Consider the following 21,134-nt stretch of genomic DNA (forward strand, 5'->3'; position numbering starts at 1 on the left):
TCTTCTCCGCTCTTTGTCCCGCACACTCCACTGCGCACACGACCACCTTATTTCCCCATGAAGCGGCTGCACACCTTGAGATTGTTTGCCAATCTGTGCGCTCCTGCAGCTGCTTCCTCGCCACTCATTTAGATATTCATAATCTTTGTCATCACATGCATAATCCAGTTCAGCTCAACACATACTTCGCAAAACAATTAAAAGATTTCTTTAGTTGCTATTAATATAGAAATTTCACGTTTATTTAGGTCTAAAACTGATACGACGTATTTGAGAGTATGACAAAGTCTACTTGTTTAACAAATAACTTTTTAAACTTTATTCTAACGTCTTTTTGTTATTTTAAATACCTCTCTATAGAATACCGGTTTGTGAATATTATAATTAACAAATCGGGTGATGGTTCACTGCACTCCCACATCAGCACCTTAGAGTTTAAGTCTCGTTTCAATCCTCGGAAGCAGAAATAGTCTGACTCACTTTTGGTCATATTTATATTTTTTCGTTTACTCGAAGAAAAATATACTTTATAAAAAAGTGGCAACATTTTTTTTCAAACCCGTCTAACAATCTGTCACTTGTTGACAGTTATTTCACGTCTTTGGAATAATGAAGACACTAACTTTAAAGTTCCAAGCATTAAGGAGATCTTGATTGATTTGTGAGAGCTGCCAGGGACATGAAGACAAACTGCAGCAGGCTCCGTGCACTCTGGCGCCATCCTTCCCCGGGCTGTGGGATCAACGCCGCTCTTCTCATCCACGCTCCTCACAGCTTTACGCTCTTTGGCTGCCTGAGGTGTCTGTCAACGTGAAGGGGAAGAAAAAAGTGTTTTAGAAGGAAAAATCTGAGCAATTCTTCTATTGGTAGGCGGGCTGGTCGTGAAGGGAACAATCAGGTTGATTTTGCCAGGGAGCCACCTCAAAGCATATCGGGTTACTTTGAGTGACAGCGTAACCATGGCAAATAATTTGACTAAGGCTATTGTCTTATCCTCACCATCCGTGGGTCAGATAACCGACCAATCAGAGTTCATATAATCGCTTGTCTTGCCAGTTTAGAATAATATTATTAAAACGAGCCAGCGAGCCCGGTCTCCGGGAGTAGTTTATGTTGAAACGGCATAGAAAAGGTGGAGGACGGTGGAAGGAGTAGCAACTTTCTTTCTTAGCAACTTTATGGAGAATAGTCGCCTGGGGTTTCGCATGGCTGAACGGACTTGAGCTTATTCCATAATACGCAGTTGGACTTTGCCTAACCTTGGGCACTTTTACGTTTTAGGTAACTCTTTTGGGGACTTTTTGACGCTTATGGACTTAATGCGTTTTGATTTAATGAGACACTGAGAGGAGAGACGTGGAAGTAAGGTACAATATAATCTGTATTGGTTTACTTGTCGCCATGTCCATGCTTCCGACGTTTGGTTTTACGCAAGAACAAGTGGCTTGTGTCTGCGAAGTCCTCCAGCAAGGGGGGAACATCGAGCGTCTTGGGCGCTTTCTGTGGTCCCTCCCGGCGTGCGAGCACCTCCACAAAAATGAGAGTGTTCTCAAAGCGAAAGCCGTAGTTGCTTTTCATCGGGGGAACTTCCGAGAGCTCTACAAGATCCTGGAGAGCCACCAGTTTTCGCCGCACAACCACCCGAAGCTGCAACAGCTGTGGCTCAAAGCGCACTACATCGAGGCAGAGAAGCTGAGAGGCCGTCCGCTCGGCGCCGTAGGGAAGTACCGCGTCCGGAGAAAGTTCCCCCTGCCCCGCTCTATCTGGGACGGAGAGGAGACGAGCTATTGCTTCAAAGAGAAGAGCAGGAGTATCCTCCGAGAGTGGTACACCCACAACCCTTATCCATCCCCACGGGAGAAAAGAGAGCTGGCCGAGGCCACGGGACTCACGACCACGCAAGTCAGCAACTGGTTCAAAAACCGACGGCAGAGAGATCGAGCGGCTGAGGCAAAGGAAAGGTAGGAGTATATTTACTTCTTAAAACAGACGCTAATCTCAGATTAGATTATCTTTTTTTTTTTTTATCATTGTCACATCAAGCAAAACATAGGAGGTAGTTCCAAACTGTTGCTGAGTCACGGACTGCCACTGCTGACTCTGTATGCAAAAATAAATTTCTGACCTACATCTGGAAATTTATTTAACGTAGATAGCATGGACATATTCTCAGATCTTATTCAATCGCCACAAATTAAAGTTACACTGTGTGTATTTCTGTGATAACTGTATAAGCCCCTATTAAAAGTTGAAACGCACGAAATGAAAGACGTGTTGTCAGGTAAATTACAAGGTTATAAAAGTTGCTTTTACCCCACTTTTATGTTTTAGTAACCACACTGATTATAACATGAAACTTGACTTTCACGTTAAGATCAGAGAAGAAATATATGCAGACTACTGTGAATCACAGACACTGGATGAACACATGGTATATGCAAGGAAACATATCAGAACACGTATGAAAGATGTTTTGCGGTGTAATTGATGTGGCTTGTTGTCTGGTCTTCATATCAGCCAGGCTGACATTTCATTATGAGTCGTTTGCACATTTCAGAGTTTGGAAATTATACAGCCAGGCATGTAGAGAGGTGCGGGAGATGTGTTTTTGTCAGGTGTTCACTGGGTCGGTGTCTTCTTTCACCCCCTGGCCACTAATTTGGGCTGAAAGCTCCACGTAAATCATGTCTTCCCACTGAGAAAAGCCTCACAGCAAACCTATGAACTATGCCATACGCAGTACGCACGCGTTTCAGAATGATTAGGCCTGTCATTTATTTAGAGCTGTGGACAAGCTCTCCTCGAGTGGCCGAGGACTTCCTCAGGTTGAGCTTCTCCACGGGTCACTATGGTTAAATTAACTTGCTCTAAAAGTTTCATGCAAGTTCAGTAGTCAGATGGATTTATTATCTTCCAGTCACTCTCTACTACTGATATTTAATATAGCGCTTCTGTAGTGAATTGACCCTCTAATTATTTTTGCTGGCTAAGTGATTGCATCTGGGCACACGTGCCTCAACGTATTCTCGTGTGAACATTAATAAATAACCAGACTAAGAACTGATACATTAATGAGATTATTATGGCTGTTGTAAAAGTGTCACAACCCAATAAATATTCTAGTAAACACAACAGAATTGTGTGTGCCACTTTAATTCAAGTGTGTGTTCATGTTCATATTTTTAATGCAATCTTAAACATGTTAAGCTACAATTAGCTGGTGTCTTTGTTCCTGTAGGTTTTACTCCGAGATATGAAAATTTCAGTTCACCTAAATCTTCCTGGTTGTTATGCACTTTTTCGCAGATGTGCTGTAATTCCGCATTTGTACCAAACTGATGTGTGACTTTGGTTTCTGTTCGCAGAGAAAACAACGAGAACTCCAACGGCAACAGTCACAACCCATTGACTTCTTCTATTAATGGAAATAAAACTATTTTGGGGAGCTCGGACGACGATAAAACACCTTCTGGGACTCCGGATCATACGTCTCCGAGTCCGGCTCAGCTCCTCGGCGCAAACCCCGGTTTACCGTCCCTGCATGGCCTTGCGCCCCCGCCGGGACCCAGCGCAATCCCGGTACCCAGCGGCCCAGACTCGATGCACCATCACCACTCATTGCATCATGACACCATACTGAACCCTATGTCTTCTAATCTAGTGGACCTCGGCTCTTAAAAGCCGTCACTGAATGGAGCGCCATTTTTTGGGGAAAATAATTTACGAGGTGGTGTGAGTTAAGCTTCAAGCACTTGCGGCACGGTGCAAGGCAGACAGACTGGAACACTGCGAAAACAGCCACCGTAACAAATCATTTAGTCTCATATTCAACCTTTAAAATCTTTTTCAACAAGTGGAGAGAGGAAAACCTGCCAGTGAGCGCAACACCTCCTCTTATCCCCAAACTGAACGAGCCCTTGTTTCGGGGATTTTCTAGAATCAAGAGTTCAGAGCAGAGCACTTAAGAACTTTCCAAATATACTTAAACAGGACCCTACCGAACTTTTCCCCCCCGTTAATTCGCTTGAGGAAAATATAATTTGGAAAAAGTAAGTAAAAGTAGTAGTTTTTTGAGATGGCTTGTTTTGCTGCAGGGCTGGGGATAAAAAATTGATAAAAAGAAAGAACAGAAGAAAAGAAGGAAGAAAGAAAGAAAACTTTACCGGAATGTAAAAACGTAATATGTTATATTGTTGAAAACAATAACAATAAAGTGTCTTAATTCTTGTTACTATTAGCCTACAGTTGTTATTTTAGGGGTTTAGATTAACCTTTATCACCAGACTCTATGGGCACAAAGTTACGTGTACCCATCGCCTTTCTGTTTACATGGGGTTTTTAAAGAGAGCCATAAAAGGTTATTTTTGTTTGTTTGTTTGTTTGTTTGTTTGTTTGTTTGTTTGTTTGTTTGTCTGGGGGAGGGTGGGCTGATGGAGTATGCCAGTTAAACGTGTCTCATAGGGGCTGTGATAAGATAAAATATTCTAACCCCTTGATATTATTGTTATAATTATTTGCATTTTAATTTGGGGAGAGACTGCATGTAAACTCTGCGATAAATGATGAAACATAAAACGATTCACCTATAGTTTCATATACCCTTTACAATAAAAAAAAAAAAAAAAAAAAAGAAACACGTGGAATAAAGTCGAGAATTTCTTTGATTCTGAATGATTCTTGACATTTTCTTGGCATTTTTTTTTGTCTCTTACGGGTCACCTCCTTATAATATTATAAAACCATATAAGCTGGAGGACAAAATATATAAAACGTATTTTAGAGAATCTGCACGTAAACGTCGATATTTACAGTGTTACAGAAATATTGCTTGAACGATAGTATTTAGGATTTATGATCATTTGTAGTTTCAGTTGAGGATACTTAGATATTTTTCCCTTCAGCTCATTTATGTAATTTTAAATGCAGAACAACGCACAAACCATGTATTCAGCCTTATTTCCTCAGGCTTTTTAAATGTGCTCTGAGCCACCACTTCCCAACGTTAGGAAAATACATGATCAGATATTACTGAAAATCAAAAGCTGTTAGCCTCTGACACATATATCTCCTGCAAGAAGATAGATAGATAGATAGATAGATAGATAGATAGATAGATAGATAGATAGATAGATAGATAGATAGATAGATAGATAGATAGATAGATAGATAGATAGATAGATAGGTTTTTCAATTTTAAGGACATGAGGTCAAAGTTCATCCAAGTGATTATTGCCGATTTTTTGTTTCTTTTTAAGAAAAGCTCCGCACGCAGTCCAATGTTTTGTAAAAACATCACTCGAAGCATGTGGCATGTGGCCATGGCAGGCAAAGCTGGGCGAAATTTAGCAGTGCTTCTCCAACTGGGAACCCTGACGTTCGAGTGATGACACCTTATCTTTCCGCGCTCAGTCCGGGAGAACAAAAGTACCGTAGTGTTTGGAGTAGGAAAAAAACAGAACTGGAAACGACCGCTGAAAGAAGACACTTTGTTTGAACAGCTTCAGCCGCGCAACACCTCCAGCCTCCCTCCCGCCCCCTCCTCCCCTCTGCTGCCTGATCAGTTCGTGCAGAATAAACCTAAAAAAACATCTTTTCTGCCTTTCATATTTCCATCATAAGGCTTTAGTACCTCCCCTATTTCAGGTTTCGACAGGCCGGCGCGTGCTCGGTGTATTTTCTGGTGTCTTCTGTATCTTCATATCAGAATATAACAGTAGCTTATAGTTTCATAATTTTCTTACATATTGCATGTTTATATTGATAAATGTTACACATTATGCATGATATACTATAATATTATTTTACAATATTACTCGCATTTTAAAAACAAAAAACGATGCCAGCATATAGTTAATTGTTAAGTGGGTGTTTTGGTTCACATGTTAATGGGTTGCAAACATTTTTTTTAATATTTGAAACAAGGGCGAAACACTCTTTTATTCGTTAATAAGTTATCCTGTAGACCCAGGTGGCTCTAATGGGAGTGCAAATATGAGAAGTGCTCTCAGAGAGTGCGCGAACTGTCTGTAGATGTGAAATATCGGTCACAGCTTCCTGGGAACAGCTTCCTGCGCCTGAAGGTCAATTACATATTCAACACAAAGCCCACAGGTTGTAATTAACAAGGATTTAAGTACACATGGGTCTATTCACAACAAGCCCAAAACAGCGGCTTTTGAGGAGACATAACACTGAATGTTTGGCCTTTCACCAAACCAACCCTACAACCCTACAAAGAGCTGTGATTTTCGTCTCCTCGTTCTTTCACTCTCTTGTTTCCCATAAGGCTTGAAATGTGAACTTGAACTGGTATTATAAGTGCGCCATGTGTGCCCGGAATGTGGAGGCTATTAAACTTTTTTTTTTTTGTTTGGATGTTTTTTTTGGTTTTTTTTAAACAGAAGATGAAAAATCTGCCAGCATTGAAGAAAACGCCTAACGAGGCGCACTGACGTGATTCTGCTAGGCTGGCTTATGGGGGTAAAGACCCACCAAAGCAACAGATGAGGGAGGAAAAACTGTTCGACAGATGTATCTTGTCCTGGTTTCTTCATCTGTAGGGTATTTAATCGCCTGTCAATTCACCATGTAAACAACGCCGTAAAATAGAAGCGAATGCCACTTTGCCCCAAGACCAAAATCCTGAAACAATCAGGAGAGAATGCTGAGTCCTGGCCTCGTAAAGATCACATCCATGCAATTTCACAGCAAAATGCATGTACTAAGCAGAGCTGTTCTGACCTAAGATCAGTTTTAGCTGTTATTATTGCATCTCCGCACTGTCATTAGCGCAAAAGGCATTTTACACACGCGTTTTGCCCGATTTAGTGAATGGTAGGGTGGTGATTTTTATTCATTCTGTTTGGTTTTCTCGATTAAAACAAGAAGCAAAAACAGAAAAGCCAAAATACGGACTCTTTGGTGTTAAAAACATCAGACTTTGTATTAAACATTAAATACTTAGTAGTGATTATTTATTTATTATAATCATTGTTTATATGTTTATATACTTTTGGACTCTTTTCCACAACTTTCACTAACTGTGCGACATAAAACAGCACTGATTTTTTTTTTTTTTTTCAATTTTCGAATGAAACAGTCTGATTTGAAAGTTTCTCAGCTGTTAAACTAAAATTGAAAAAGTTATTTTCTCTTTCTAAAGATTGATTTATCAGCTCTGTATTCGAGCCGTCCTTTACTCATAATATCACAAAAACAAGTAACGGCGCAAAAAACAACGCGTTACCCTATTAATCTATAAGCACTGATTGTTATTGATGCTGTCACACTCTTTAAAGTACCTAAGAGTTTCATTAAAAATCTATCATCTCCACGTGTAGATTTTTATGTTTATCTATTATTTTATAGTGCAGATTAGGAGGATACATTTCCATTACATTTTCAGCAATCTGAGAAGAAACGCTGTCGTCATTTAGGACTTTGAGTGACGATTTCTTTCATCATCGACTGAGATTTTGTAATGAAATATCCTTCAGATAAACACGCGATAAAGATGTTCTGCTCGTGTATTAGCAAACTATTGAGAAGATAAAACCGCTGAATTATTATTGTATGAGTTATAATTAAATACTGCGAAAATGTATTTTGTTACTATAAAAACAGAAGCTTTAAGATTTAGATTTTTGTTCCGCATTTCTGTCTCTTCTCTGTGGATGAGTTAATCAAACCTATTTAATCCACATACTTCACCAAATCTGAATATAAAAGGTTTCTTTCAATACACATTTAATCCGGAACCTTTTGTTAAGTGATGTTAACACACTTAATAGAAATGTCAGCTACAGAAACGGTGGTTATAATGTGACACGTTATTGGCCCCAGTGGGGAAATTGTCTTTTGACTTAGACCCCCTTCAGGGAGGTCAGAGGTCAAACTTTTATGGCAGCGGCCTCAGAGCTGGAAGGGATTCACTGTTGTTGCTCAAGGAAACTTCAGCAGAGCAGATAGGCTTAGACTCAGGTCCTCTGAGTCATGAGCACTTTTAAAATGACCCTCAAAATAATTACGGACAAAATGTGCAGCAAATGATGACTCTTTGATTTTGTTGGCAATTTGAAAGGTTTTGTGTGGCCATGAGGAAGACAAAATACAGAACTAATATATTGAAACAAAGGATCGCATTAATGTAACCAGTTAATAATTCACCCCACTTGTTGACTGCAACGGTTGGTAGCTGTCCTAACAAGTGTGTTAGACAGCTGGGTTTTACATTACTGATACACTGCCACTGTAATGTGGAGTCTAAATCAGACAGCAGAAAAAAATATCAATTGTACACACAATTACATCTTTCTTCTCATATGCACAGAAACAAGAAAAAAAAAGTTAAATCTTTATTTAAGCATCCATATGTTTTGAATGAAGTCATAATCATTAAAAGTTATTATTACATTTTGCATACAGGTCTGAATTCTTTTCAGGGTCTAGTCTTTTTGATTGAGTTTAGTATATATATTTTTAGTGGATACATAGTGTACACCATATGGTTCACATCTAACAAGTAAATGATCCCTTTATTGATCCTGAGGAGACACAAATCCCTCGGTGGTTACATCAGGAAGGACATCCTAAGTAAAAATCTGTCAAATAAAATATACTGCACTACCTGCTGAGGTGGCTCTTTCTGAATAGGACAAGAGCCGAAAGTAACTTTACTGGATCTAAACTGTCAGACTCAGTTAATAGTTAGCGAAGAGGATATACTCTTCCCTCTCTTCTTGTTATAGTTGACATCAGACTGTTCATCAGTGCACACAAAAGAGTCACGTGAAATGGGAAGAACATATTTCAGAATGAAATTCCTCTTTCATAATTTGAAAACCACCTTTAAAAAATGAATGCAAACATGTGTCACTGTCAGGAAGAGGAGAAGCTGGAAAAAAAAATGAAAAATAGAAACATTATCCTTCACCTTTGATAAGTTTTACCAAACGATTTTGTGTTTTTAAGTATAAATATAATGCATGGCCTGAATATTATTTGTATGCATTTAAAAATGATATGGATGTCAACATAAATCATTCTCAAAGAAATCTTTGTTATTTTATGAAAATATTTTTAAATTGCGTAACTGGTATTATATTTAAAATAAATCTCCAATGTTTTATGAATGAGGGAAGTTTTGGCCTTCTTTTAACTATAACATTGATATTGATAGAATCTGAGATACTTACTGGCATAAATTTTTTTTAGAATACTTGCCCAGGTCGGACACAGAGATTAAAGTTCATCGTCAGTGTGGTGGTGGTTTGTATAAAAACGTCCTCCTTCTTCATTGCTTACCCAAAATAAACATAGCTAGTTGCAACAAAATCAAAATGCAAAGATTCTAACTATTTCTGATGTTGGTAATGATTAATATGTAGGAGCAAAAAAATGCAATACATATTTGGGATTATAATTAGTTTGGCTGAATAAATTATTTTGTGTTGTGAAACTATAACTTCTAAAATACTGAAAAGCATATTTGGACTTTGGAATAAATGCTGAATACTGAATAAATACTAGTAAAAAAAACCATCAACATTGATAGAGTGAGACCATTTGATATACTTTGTTTTAGAATGCATCTTTATGTTTTGTTTAGCTATTTTTCTCTTTTAGTTTACAGCACTTTGAGCTCAATCGCAGTGTTAACATTATTGATGAACCCATTGATTTCACCTTCTCCTCGGCCATTATGCATTTTTAGTGTATCAGGTGTGTCCCATAAAACAGGATAAAACTGTAGGGGGTCTGGCGAGTGAGGAGGAGGAGGGGGGTGGCGGGGTGCGCGGTGTTTAGTTACGGTCAAAAACGAGAAAGAGAGAGACATGGCGAGGGGAGTACGAGCATTAATGCACTCCCTGTGTGCTGGACGTGTACTATTACAAAACACACGCTCTCACACACACATAAGCACACTGCGGGTGCCTTTTGCTCAAGTAAAAGGTCACCTGGCAGACCGAGTCCTGACTTCCATCCTGAGACCTGAGACAAGGAGAGGCATATCAGGAAATAAAGTTCAGTTAGAGGAAACCACTACACTTTTTCACTTCAGTAACACACAATTAAACGGTACAAAGTGAAAACAGGAACACTATACCTTAAATCCCCTTTTCAGCACTTCCAAAAGATATACAGTACAATGGGTTTTAAAGCACTACAGGATTCCTGTTTAATGTAGATTTCTAAGAAAGCATATAGGCAATATTTCACTATGTTGTTAATTATGTTGTTGATTATTGTGCAATTACACACGAGTCACCACTAATGCATTAAGTAATATGTCATAAACCAGTTATGCACAGAGGACATGATTTAAAGAGTTGGTTTGAAAACTAAAAGAACTTATTTTAGGAGGTTTCAGTCTCTTTGTTTCACTGAGACGGAGGAAACGGTTGTAGTACTAATGTATATGAGTGTGCACACTACAGGGTTAAAGAAGGCTCACCTGGGCTTTTTGCCCCTACTGTAAATTCCAAGATAGAGGACAGACACAGGCTATTCTGATCGCATTAGGTTCACTCCGATAGTTTTTCCAGCTATTGTCACTTGACACCATTCCATTAAATCTGTCCAGCTAAAAGATTAACAGCACCATTCTTTATGCTTTCACTGGGTGTTCACTCTGAACGCCAAAGGGCAGGTTAAATCATGCACAAGATTTTCATAGTGTGCTGTGTTTTACGTTCAGCCTATCTAGCCTTTTTACTTGATGTTATATCAGCTAGCAATGCACGGTGACACAGATAAATTATAGTAAAACAAGTTCATTAATCACAGCCCAGCTTTTCTGTTTTGTTAGTAGTAACCAGCTTGTATTATGATCAAACCTGTGTGTGTCTTTTTTAGTCCAGTAATAATTAAATGGTACTTTTATTCATTATTCATTTAAATTTAAAATACATTTACATTTGTGAGATGAGAACTTCTGTGGGTAGATGCAGGCTATGCTGCCGAGTCCATTAGTACACTCTGACTTTAGATAGCCGTTCTTATCATTATGATGCACATGATCACTAAATTTTAATGGTACAAAGTTGAAGACTTTCTTATACATTGCTTTGCATACGTTACTTTATGTAACTGTTATGAATGGCCAAGACATCAGTATAGGACAAATTCTGCATATTATTCTAGTGTATTCAGTCTCATCTGACAGCTAACCGTAAGACAACTGCCATTCTGAGAGAACTTTGTATCAACTTAAATAAATGATCTGACTTCGGTAGCTTTGAACTTTACCAGCATGAATGTGGGTTGCACATATAAGATAATCTGCCTGACAAGATAGTCTGGCACTCTCTCCAATTTTTAAAAGTAAAAATTATTGTTAGTTTTCTTTTTGTTGGTGTATTTTAACTGAATTTTGTACATTGCCCAATTTGCTGTAATTTGAATCATGTTTTCCTGAATATTGCACAGAAAAGGATGACAACTAACACAAAAATGAGTGAGTGAAAGAAGTGAAGATGGGTCTTGACACAGGAACAATGTTATGCTTTGTTCAAAAAACTATTTGTTGCTTTAAGGGATTAAAGGTTGTGCAACTTATTCACATCCTGCTCAGAGTCTGTCTGTTCCAAGTCAGGAGCAGGAACTTCCTTCTAATTTCGATCAGTCAGTATTAGTGTTGATTGTGCACACTAGACCTGTATGTCTAAGTGTGTACAGTGCAGGTTTGTCTGTTTCCAATGAAACACAGTAACGGGTTCAACCTGCCAGACTGTTGACTCACCTTACAGTATGCATGAACATGCTTTGATGTTGGCACTGTGCAGAAATATGAAGGAACTTTTCAGAAACTGCTAAAAACAATTTGCATATGAGTAATGGTGCACAGTACATTATAGCATGTAATTTGCAGGTTATAGTTTTAATATTAGTTGCTCTTACTTCATATCATTTCTGTAAATGTAACCACAAACTTAAGCATGGTTACAAAGAAGAGAGAAACAAGAAAAAACAAAAGACAGCTTGTTGCTTCTAATATGCTTTCCATGCACCAGAGAAGGAGAGCTTCTCAAAGTTTCACTAAAACACTCATTGCCACGGATTCACTCCACTCAGTACTGTGCAGATTTGTCGGAAGAGTAACAAAACCTCAGAACAGAAGTGATGAAGGGTAACTATTTGGCTCTCTTCAAAATTTAGGGGAAACGACTGGAGCAAAAGGCCTGGAAATCATGACCGCTGCTGCCACCTAGCGATCAGTATGTGTAACCGCATACTGATCAACATAATAGACCATAAAACCAGTGCGCAAACTGGATACTCCAGCAGATGGGCTGAAGCGCAATAAGCAGGTAAAAGCATAACAGCAAAATGAGGAGTACTGGGTACTTCTAACAAAGTACCTATATAATAATAACTAACAGTTAGGTGAAAACTGTGAAAACAATGACACGTCTTCATCAAGGTCGACAGGTGAAATCATTCATGCACCCATCTGTGTTTGCACAGACTAGGAAAAGTAAGTATCGTTTGTCCTATTTTGCATAACTGTCAAACACACAGGAAACCAAAAGTTGCATGAGCAAACATTAAGACAAACATGAGTAAGACAGCATGAATGACCAACAGTAGTTTTACAATGATACCTGTAGTTAACTACACATTTCAATAATATGTTTGTTTGTGGCTATATTGAACTTTTTTAAAATATATTTTCAAGCATGCTATGCGGCTAAATATGTAACTAGAGCCCAAGTATGACGTTTACTTTTAGGTTAAGTTAAACAGATTGAGCTCATGGGCGTGGTGTCTTACTGCTGCACAGAGATACACTGTTTTGTGATAACTTAGAGTTATTTTGAAACATGGGCAATGTAATAGTAAGGGGTGATGCTTCACAATGACAGGCACATTTTGACTGGTAGAACAATGGTTTTCAAACCCACATGTCTGTACAAAAAACGGAGGAAGACATAGAACTACAGCTTTCTGATTCTCTATCCAGCCTTCCCCTTGTTTCTCATCTCTCCACTCTCTTCCCCATCTGCCCAGTTCTTCCTAATAACTTACACTAGACTGGTCCCCGAGCTGTGGACTCATCTTGTTGTGATTTTTTCCCTCACCCACAGCAGTGGCAGCTGCTTGAAGTCGTTTTTGCTTTGTTGCCGTTAACTTGCTGCTTGATTAGCTCCTCCGCTGCACATCAAACGTCCCTGGGTTTCAGCCAAAGCAATTTTGTAGTGCGAAATGCAGAAAACATGCCACGGGTATAATTTCACTACACAATAAGAGGTAGACGTAGATGGGGGGTATGTGTCAGTGACCTTAAAGCTTCTGTATACATCATTTGTAATTTATTGCACACTTGACTTGACACACACACACGTGTAACTACTGGAATGGATCTGGAAGCCATGAATGCCATTAGCAGCTTGAATAGGCCGCAAGAAATGCTGCATGTGCTTTAAAGTAAATGCATAAAGTTCGATGGTGGAAAGCTTTACATGTGATACATTTTTAGTGAAAGTATGCTGGATCATTTAATACCTTTTGTTTCCATCCCATGGTTTATCTACAATTGTCATCTCATGAATAAAAGGAGCGAGCTCATGATGACACCTTGTGGTTAAAGTTGGCATCTCGTAGCAATTCATTTTCTGCATAATGACTCCTATCCATACAACAGCTAATCTGGAGCATCTCATTCCTATCTTATTCCCACAGGTCCATTTAAACTCAAACCAGGAAAGGGAAACAGGACATCCTACTGTAGATATTACCATGTGATTACATGGTACATGGATGCCAATTAACAATTGCAGCAACGGCCATAAACTTTGGCTTTATAAGATCACAAACTGACTCTCATATTGCTATTTGCAAAATATATTGATTGAACCCATCCTGCCAATACATTAACGCCCATAATAAAATCTGGTTTCATGGCAATTTGATCTTAAGATTAAAAAAAAAAAAATACACTTCCACTTCCTTACACACAACCAAAGGAAAGAACAGTTTATGTGACAAAATAAACATATAACACTTTAAATGTTTTCAGAAGTATTTTTCCTGTTTGTTCGTTTTTGTCAGGGGTATGATAGTCAGCTGAATGGAAATCTGACTGCTACAAGACATGCGCCAGTGTTGCATGCTGAAGTAGAAAAGATCATGCAGCTGCCTTATAAAGCTATTCCCAGGCAAAGAATCCCTCCAGGCAACTTCATGAATGTTCCCAGTAATGCAAATGGAAGCAGTTTAGAGTTTTCACTCCACGAATGTTTTTTCTGGTGGATGAATCACTAGATGGCAGTATAACATAATGAGACAGCTAGCAAGTATATAAAGTTACAAGACGCTGATGCACTCATAGAAGATGGTGTGTATATATATATATTTTTTTTCTCACTCATTCACATTTGAATGAATGAATGAATGAATGTGAGGAAGTGCTATCTTAATCCCAGAGCAAACACTATCAAACATCTCACTCATCTCTCCTCCCTGGGGGGTAACCAATATGCTAGAGAGGATTACATCAGGGAAATCAGAAGAGTGCACATTTGCGCATCGCCCACTGACACTGTCACACCAAGAACAGACACCACTGGGTTAAGCCAATTGACCATTTACATGGCTCTCAGCCTCTCCCTTTGGCCTCACTCGATTTTCTCCAACTGTTCACGTTCAGTTCTGATGCTGTTTGCAAATGTGTGTGTGTGTGTGTGTGTGTGTGTGTGTGTGTGTGTGTGTGTGTGTGTGTGTGCATAAAAGCAGTCAGAGAGAAGATACGGAAACTAAAGGTAAATATTTGATGATGGAGTAAAGAAGAGAGCATATTGCTATATCTGTTGACAGATCAATACCCAGTCAGTTTAAATAGTTTTTTGAATGAATGATTTTGGTTCATTCTTTAGCTGAACCAAAATCACTGAATTTCCTTAAAAATGTGAACTTGTGAAGGGTTTTTGCTGTTTCGAACTGTAACTGCTCCTGCTTCATCCACCTCCACAGACGTACATTAGGTCTCTGAGCTCTGAACACTTGGCCATGTTTTCTTTCTCCTCTCTGTCTCTTATGGGAGCTATGCAGCTGCTGTTGCTTGATGAACTGGACTGAGTGAAGGGAGTGCAGAGGACAAGGCCGGTGTATGCATCAATAATGCATGTGTTTTGGAGGCCACCTCAGGACAGAGGCCGTTTTTAAAAAGGGCGCTTTAAAGGTGCTCCACAACCGAGTCCTGTACAGGAAGTTATTAAAAATAGAAAAAGTGGTTAAACAAAACAGCCAGCTTCAGCTGAGGGCCTCTACCACATGAGCCAGTTATTAACAACCAAGGTTCATGTTACACGAACATCTTAACTAAATGCTCTCTTAGATGATAAACTGTGAAGGATAAATTTGAAACAGGAATTTAAATGAAATTTCTTTTCTCCTTTTTTGTTTTTGTTTTTGTTTGCAGATGCTTAAGCTCCCCCCCATCTGTACCAAGTAATACCTTTCAGCTGGAATCCTAATGTGTGTTACAGAAGGTGGAAAGTGTAAAATGATAAGTATACATGCAGTCATGCAGTATGTAGTTATATTTGAATACAGAATGTAGTTTTGTTTGTTTGCCTAAATTTATGTATGTTACATTTTTTAAATTCACATTTCAATTAATATTCTATGGACTCTCTGATATAGACAAAGTACATGCTCTTAAAAGGTACATTTAAAGTCGACTGATCCAAAGTGCATTTTTTACTCCAGGCTCTATTTGCTAATATGTCTATAAATGTTGGATGTATCGCCATCTAACTGGTTGAACTATAAATCAACTCTAGTGACCCCAGATATATGAGTGAGTGCAAAATGGGAAAGTGAAAGTGATCGCTTATGGCATGCAACATGGTGGGATGCACTTCTCCTCTTGCAAGGATTTAATGGCAGATTCAGGCCTGGTTGCCATAAGCATTTCACTGTCCCTTTGCAGTGAACCCTTCTCTGTTGCATACTTTCTGTCCCCCCCCCCCCCCACCACCACCACCAGCAGCACCTCCTGCTCTCCACAATAGGGGAGTTAAACTCTAAAAGGCCTCGCTCCAGCGGACACCATTATTCTCCCCTCTCTGTGACCATCACTACCAGTTCCCCTATTTCTCACAGACTGGTCAGTCATTTGGCTCCTTGCCAGTCTCTGTAAAATTCTGGGTATCAGTTTTGAAAAATTAACTAGGGATTGGTGATTCCATTACAGTCCCTGGCATCTGAATCCTTGAGCATTAAATGCAGTGTTCCAACATTGTTTGACTTTCATGCTATTAAACTTTAAAGACTGCATCCTGTACAGTGTATATACACTATGTGTGGGGATGATGTGACTTCACTGGCCTGCAGGGATGTTCATGCCTACCATGACATCAACTAGAGCACAAGGAAGGTGCACTGATGGGGCAGTTTGCCTTTCTGATGTATACTGATAATAAAATTGTTGTAACAAGAGACATCTTGTTACAAAAATTCCAACACAACTTTTACATCAACAATTAAGACATAAAGCACTGCAGCAGTTGTGATAAACTTTGTTTAAATTCAAGAGAACCTTGAATTTTGGTGCCTTTTTTCTTCTTCTTTGGAAGTGCTTGACAAAAAGGTAACCAAAGCTTGGGGTTATTTTTTTATTTTATTTCACACGATTCCTCTAGATGGCAGTCAAGGAACACGTTTGGCCCTCCGCTCAGCTCTTCCTGGCCACCGCTTTCCACTCACAGTATGGACTTTTCCTCTGGTCGGCTGTTTGAGAGGGGGTCGTTGGCATCCAGGGTAAACCTTTCCAAAGCTTTGTAAATGGAGGTTAAATTGATAAGGACACCCAGGCATCAGTCAATCCCCGACCTTTTGTTCGGTACATGGGCACAAAAAGGAGGCGTGTCACCGGGCAAGCTTTACTAAAGCTGATGCTTTTATCGTATTTCACATATTAGTCACATATGCTAATCATTTATTGCTCAGTATATATTTGTATAACTATAGCCTCTTTGCGCAGACTCTTGTGAGCTGATGTCTCTGTTTCAAAAGCAGATATAGGTTATATAGGACACGGCATAGTCGGGTCAGCGTTACCATTTTATTCTTTTAGCTTTATTTCGTCAGAAATACCCCAAACACTTTGAGCTCATCAGAGTAGACCCAGCATCTTTAACTTAGATATCAGCTTTTAGATATACAGTGTCCCTTTGACTAAATTGCTTTCTCGTCATTGCTGGTTTTGGAGCACTAAACAAAAACACATGCCAGAATTGTTTTTGTTTTGATTAGCTTTTGAGAGATGTGCGTCAAAAAGACAAACCGTTTAGTTTAGCCTATGATGTAAAGTGCCTTGTGTGGCATTAGGCCGAAATAGAACCTCGTTTACGGTTAAAAGGGACAGATATTTTTTTCATGCATTGCCATCCCAAAACCTTAGTGGTTAAAGAAAAGGTTGGGAGTGTCGGCCTATGAAGTGTCTAAGCACAGCGGAACCGGGTGTCTGTGTCCAGGTTCATTCAGTGCTTTCAGCGGCCGACCAGTGGGCAGGAGCTCCAGCTGACAGACAATAGCCTTCAGCATCAGACCAGGGAACAATCACCAATTCATGGAAGGAAGGGGGTGGGGGGGAGTAAAGAGGGATGTGTCACCGAAATGTACCAAGACCGAGAGTACATACGGGAGGGAGTGTGTTTCACAAGTTTCTTGCGAAAAAATAAATAAAACTAAAAATCCAGTATTATCATTATTATGATTTTAACCAAGCACGAATGAGGGGCAATTTAACCCTTCGGTGTGCTGAAAGACAAAATAAACCAACTCACCCCCTCTTTAATTTGTGGCACATGATGTGTATAATGTCTGTACGTTCACGGCGCATTTCCCATTGCATGCATCAGTGCCGTGTAGTACCGTACCATGCTAAGAAGGCCTGAGAACGGCGGTAGAAAACACAGGTGCTGGGGCTCCATTTAAGCTGCTCAGCCCTCTGTCCACTCGGTGTGCACAAGCCGAGAGATCACAGCCTGCACCCAGCGCCCCCACCCCAACACGCACATACAAACAGCTCCATACGTGCCGGGCGTATGTACACGCGCGAGAGGAGTGGGATGGGGTGGGGGGGCTCATATTCGCTTGAGTAAGCTAGATTTGGGTTGCTGTCATGTTATGCTTGTTTTAAAAAGATGAGGCTTGTGCTATAGAAGCCTACACTAATAAGCATTAGACTGGAGTATTTCTTGACACCCTCTCGCCTCACATGCACACTCACTCCTCCCAACCTGACTGTGAAAGAGAGAGTATGAGCCCATCTGCCCCCCAGTAGCCTTCAAATTTAAAAAAAGAAAAGAAAAGAAAGAAAGGGGTGGGGGACCTTTTATCATTTCTTCTACCTTGTGTGACCTCCAATTTACAATTTAATGCTCAAAAACTTTTTTCCTTTTAATGTTGCTCTCAATTAAAAAGTGTGTGCGTGTAATAAATGACTTGCATGAAGGAAACTGTGTGTGTGTGTGTGTGTGTGTGTGTGTGTGTGTGTGTGTGTGTGTGTGTGTGTGTGTGTGTGTGTGTGTGTGTGTGTAATGAGGTTTGGGGGGTCGATCAGTTTGCAACAAGCAGCAGGTGCATGGCGCCGGCATTAGTGAAATCAGCACAATTTACGTGCACAGACGCATTTTATCAAAACTACACCATATCAAAATGTCTCGTCAGACCTGCCTGCTTTTAACCACGCAAAATTATAAAACCATCGATCTCATTCACCTATAACCTAATAGCAATACAACTGAATTAGCTGGGTTTTTTTTTTTTAATTACTTCTTATCTATCATAACACATTTGTTAATGCTTACATGTATAGGTATTTCTTGTAATCTGTCTATTAAAATGTTTGGAAGGATAGTTGTGTTGAACTGTGATGGTAAGGTGAAAAAACAACGTGTAATCAATGCAGACTCAAAGCATTTGGCCTCTGCAGAGATGGCTAATTGCAGCTAATATTTCACATAAAGACCCGGAAAAAAAGAGAACAGTAGTTCCCCGTCTAAAACACTGAATGGCAGGTCACGGTCATACAACTATAAATTACCACTCGGTCAAGAGGAATGCTGGGAGCCCTGCTTCTTACCTACTGAAGAAAGGAGGCACAGAAAGTTTAGTCCAAAGGCCCCGTTCATTCCTGCACTGACAGCCGTGCGGCTGAGGCTATAGGAAAACTGGTGCTCTTTGGCTGCTGCATGAATACACACCAATAGAAAAGTTGTGTTCAGTTAACCGGTGAAATCCGAGAAAAAACGGGGCAGGGCAAGTATTTCTCACCGCCAACTCCGGTCTAATAGCCCCCTCCTTCCTCTGGTCCCCTATAGTTGCGTTGACAGTGTCTGCATTAACTTCTTTGTACACGATGTTATAGTTGAGAACGAAGGGAAAGTTCAACTCTGACCTCTAAGCGGATCATCGCGACGCAAACAACCATCAGTTCAAACACGAATCAATTGTATTTTGTTCAGAAGAGAACCCGCTTTGCTTCTCTCCCTGTAAAGGCACTTCAAATCTGGAAGCGATCAAAAAATAATCGTCTTTACGTTGTCGACTTTCATGCCAATCTTTTCTATTTCCTTTTTTTTGACAGACGCAGTATTTTTCCCCACATAAATGCAAATCGACTCCAGGAAGCGAAAAGAAAGGGTGAAAAAACATGTGAATCCCCATTGTTGCCGCACTTGTCTCACATTCTCGTTTACTCTCATGTAAGTATCACACACAGAGATTACTCCTCGTTAAGTTCTTTTGTCTTGTGATCCATATTTGAGTTGACAGATCACGAACAAGAGCTCCCCCACTGTTAATGACCCCAGTGAGCAACAGATAGACTCGCACTTCCAGATCTTTTTCTTTCTTTCTTTTTTTTTCCTGCCGCTCCTCTGGCCTACATATGTTTGCAGCTAGAACAATTCTGTATCTGTTTACATGGCTCTCATTTACATTGTTTAACATGCTCTAATGGAAAACTCACTGAGATTTAATTAATATTGACTTGTTTGTCTGTTGCTCCTATAACACTATACCGTTCAATTATGATGATAGGGCTCTAACACACGATTTGCTGGAGTATTTACTGCAAAGCCTTATAAATATTCTCGTGGTGATTAAAACTGCAAGTATAAGGGCTACGAAGGAGTGTAACCGGCGACTGTAAAGTTTGCATCCTTAGCTCACTTAAAAAAAGAAAAAAAAACTACTTCAAAAAACGCTTGTATTTCTTTTTAAGTAAGTTAAGTTTATGTGCATAAAACAGCGTTTTCCAGGGCCGTGGGTTTAATGAACGTAATTCTGCGCAAATGAAGCCCATTCATCGCTTGTTTTATATTCATGTGTCCCTATCTGTGGCTCCATCTCTCAGATACAGCCCTAATCCTCGTGTCCTCCTTTGCCGATAAAAATGCTCTTCAGTTTACGATTAATTTAATCTCAATCATAGCCGGGACTTGTCGCAGCCAATAAAACTTGTGGAGTGCGTAAATGGAGAGGCGGGGGGTGCGTGATAAGGTCTGGTGGAGCGGCGGTGCCATGTCCCCACGGTGCTCTTGATAGGGCCTATCTGTCTCTTGCAGGCCGGTTTAAGAACCGGAATGGGTTTAAAATATGATACAGATTTACTTCATCTACGATCGACTGCCAGTGAGTGCGGCTGGAGATGCTTTGTTTTAGCCAAGCGGGGAACTGAGCCTTGCGTTTGTCTGCGTCATGTCCTCGGTTACTTCAGGATCACAGACCTATTGAGTCGAATGGCGGAGGCTTTTGACACTACACTTGTTTTAGGTCCTGCTTGGTTTCTGTCTGGTGGGGACTTTTGCAGGTAGATAGCTTTATGTGGTCACTTCATCCAGTGGTCTGATTACATTTACTCAGTGTGTAAAAAACAAAACAAAAAACAACATAACATAGCCCATAACTTTTTTCAAGCCAAATTTCACATTTAGTGGAGAGAATTTCATTAAGTCCAACAAATATCTCAAAAAACTGCTTTTATGATTTTTACAATCCCCTTGTCATTGCTTTTCTAAATAAAGTCATTAGAAAAACACATTGAAGTAGTTCCATTGGGAGCGTTTGTGGTGTCTTGGTCTGTATTCAAAATTTAAATACCTCCTCACATTTTCCGTGGGCAC

The 21,134-nt window shown here is 39.7% G+C and overlaps 1 protein-coding gene across 1 annotated transcript; it reads left to right on the plus strand.

Moving 5' to 3' along the window:
* Nucleotides 1–935: 935 nt before the first annotated feature.
* Nucleotides 936–4,934, plus strand: six2a (SIX homeobox 2a). Its single transcript, XM_085296386.1, has 2 exons — nucleotides 936–1,961; nucleotides 3,366–4,934. Exons 1-2 carry the CDS (start codon nucleotides 1,402–1,404, stop codon nucleotides 3,676–3,678), a joined length of 873 nt encoding a protein of 290 aa, XP_085152512.1. The 5' UTR covers nucleotides 936–1,401; the 3' UTR covers nucleotides 3,679–4,934.
* The last annotated feature ends 16,200 nt before the right edge of the window (nucleotides 4,935–21,134 follow it).

Source organism: Mchenga conophoros, linkage group LG13 (genome assembly GCF_057382185.1).
Source record: "Mchenga conophoros isolate Kocher_MC1m ecotype Shallow Benthic linkage group LG13, M_conophoros_male_GT1.1, whole genome shotgun sequence".
NCBI classification, from domain to species: domain Eukaryota; kingdom Metazoa; phylum Chordata; class Actinopteri; order Cichliformes; family Cichlidae; genus Mchenga; species Mchenga conophoros.

Bases quoted from the DNA above. Each gene is read 5' to 3' on its own strand.
- six2a (XM_085296386.1), top strand. From the start codon at position 1,402: ATGTCCATGCTTCCGACGTTTGGTTTTACGCAAGAACAAGTGGCTTGT. The intron at 1,962-3,365 runs GTAGGAGTATAT...TTCTGTTCGCAG, and splicing joins GCGGCTGAGGCAAAGGAAAG to AGAAAACAACGAGAACTCCA.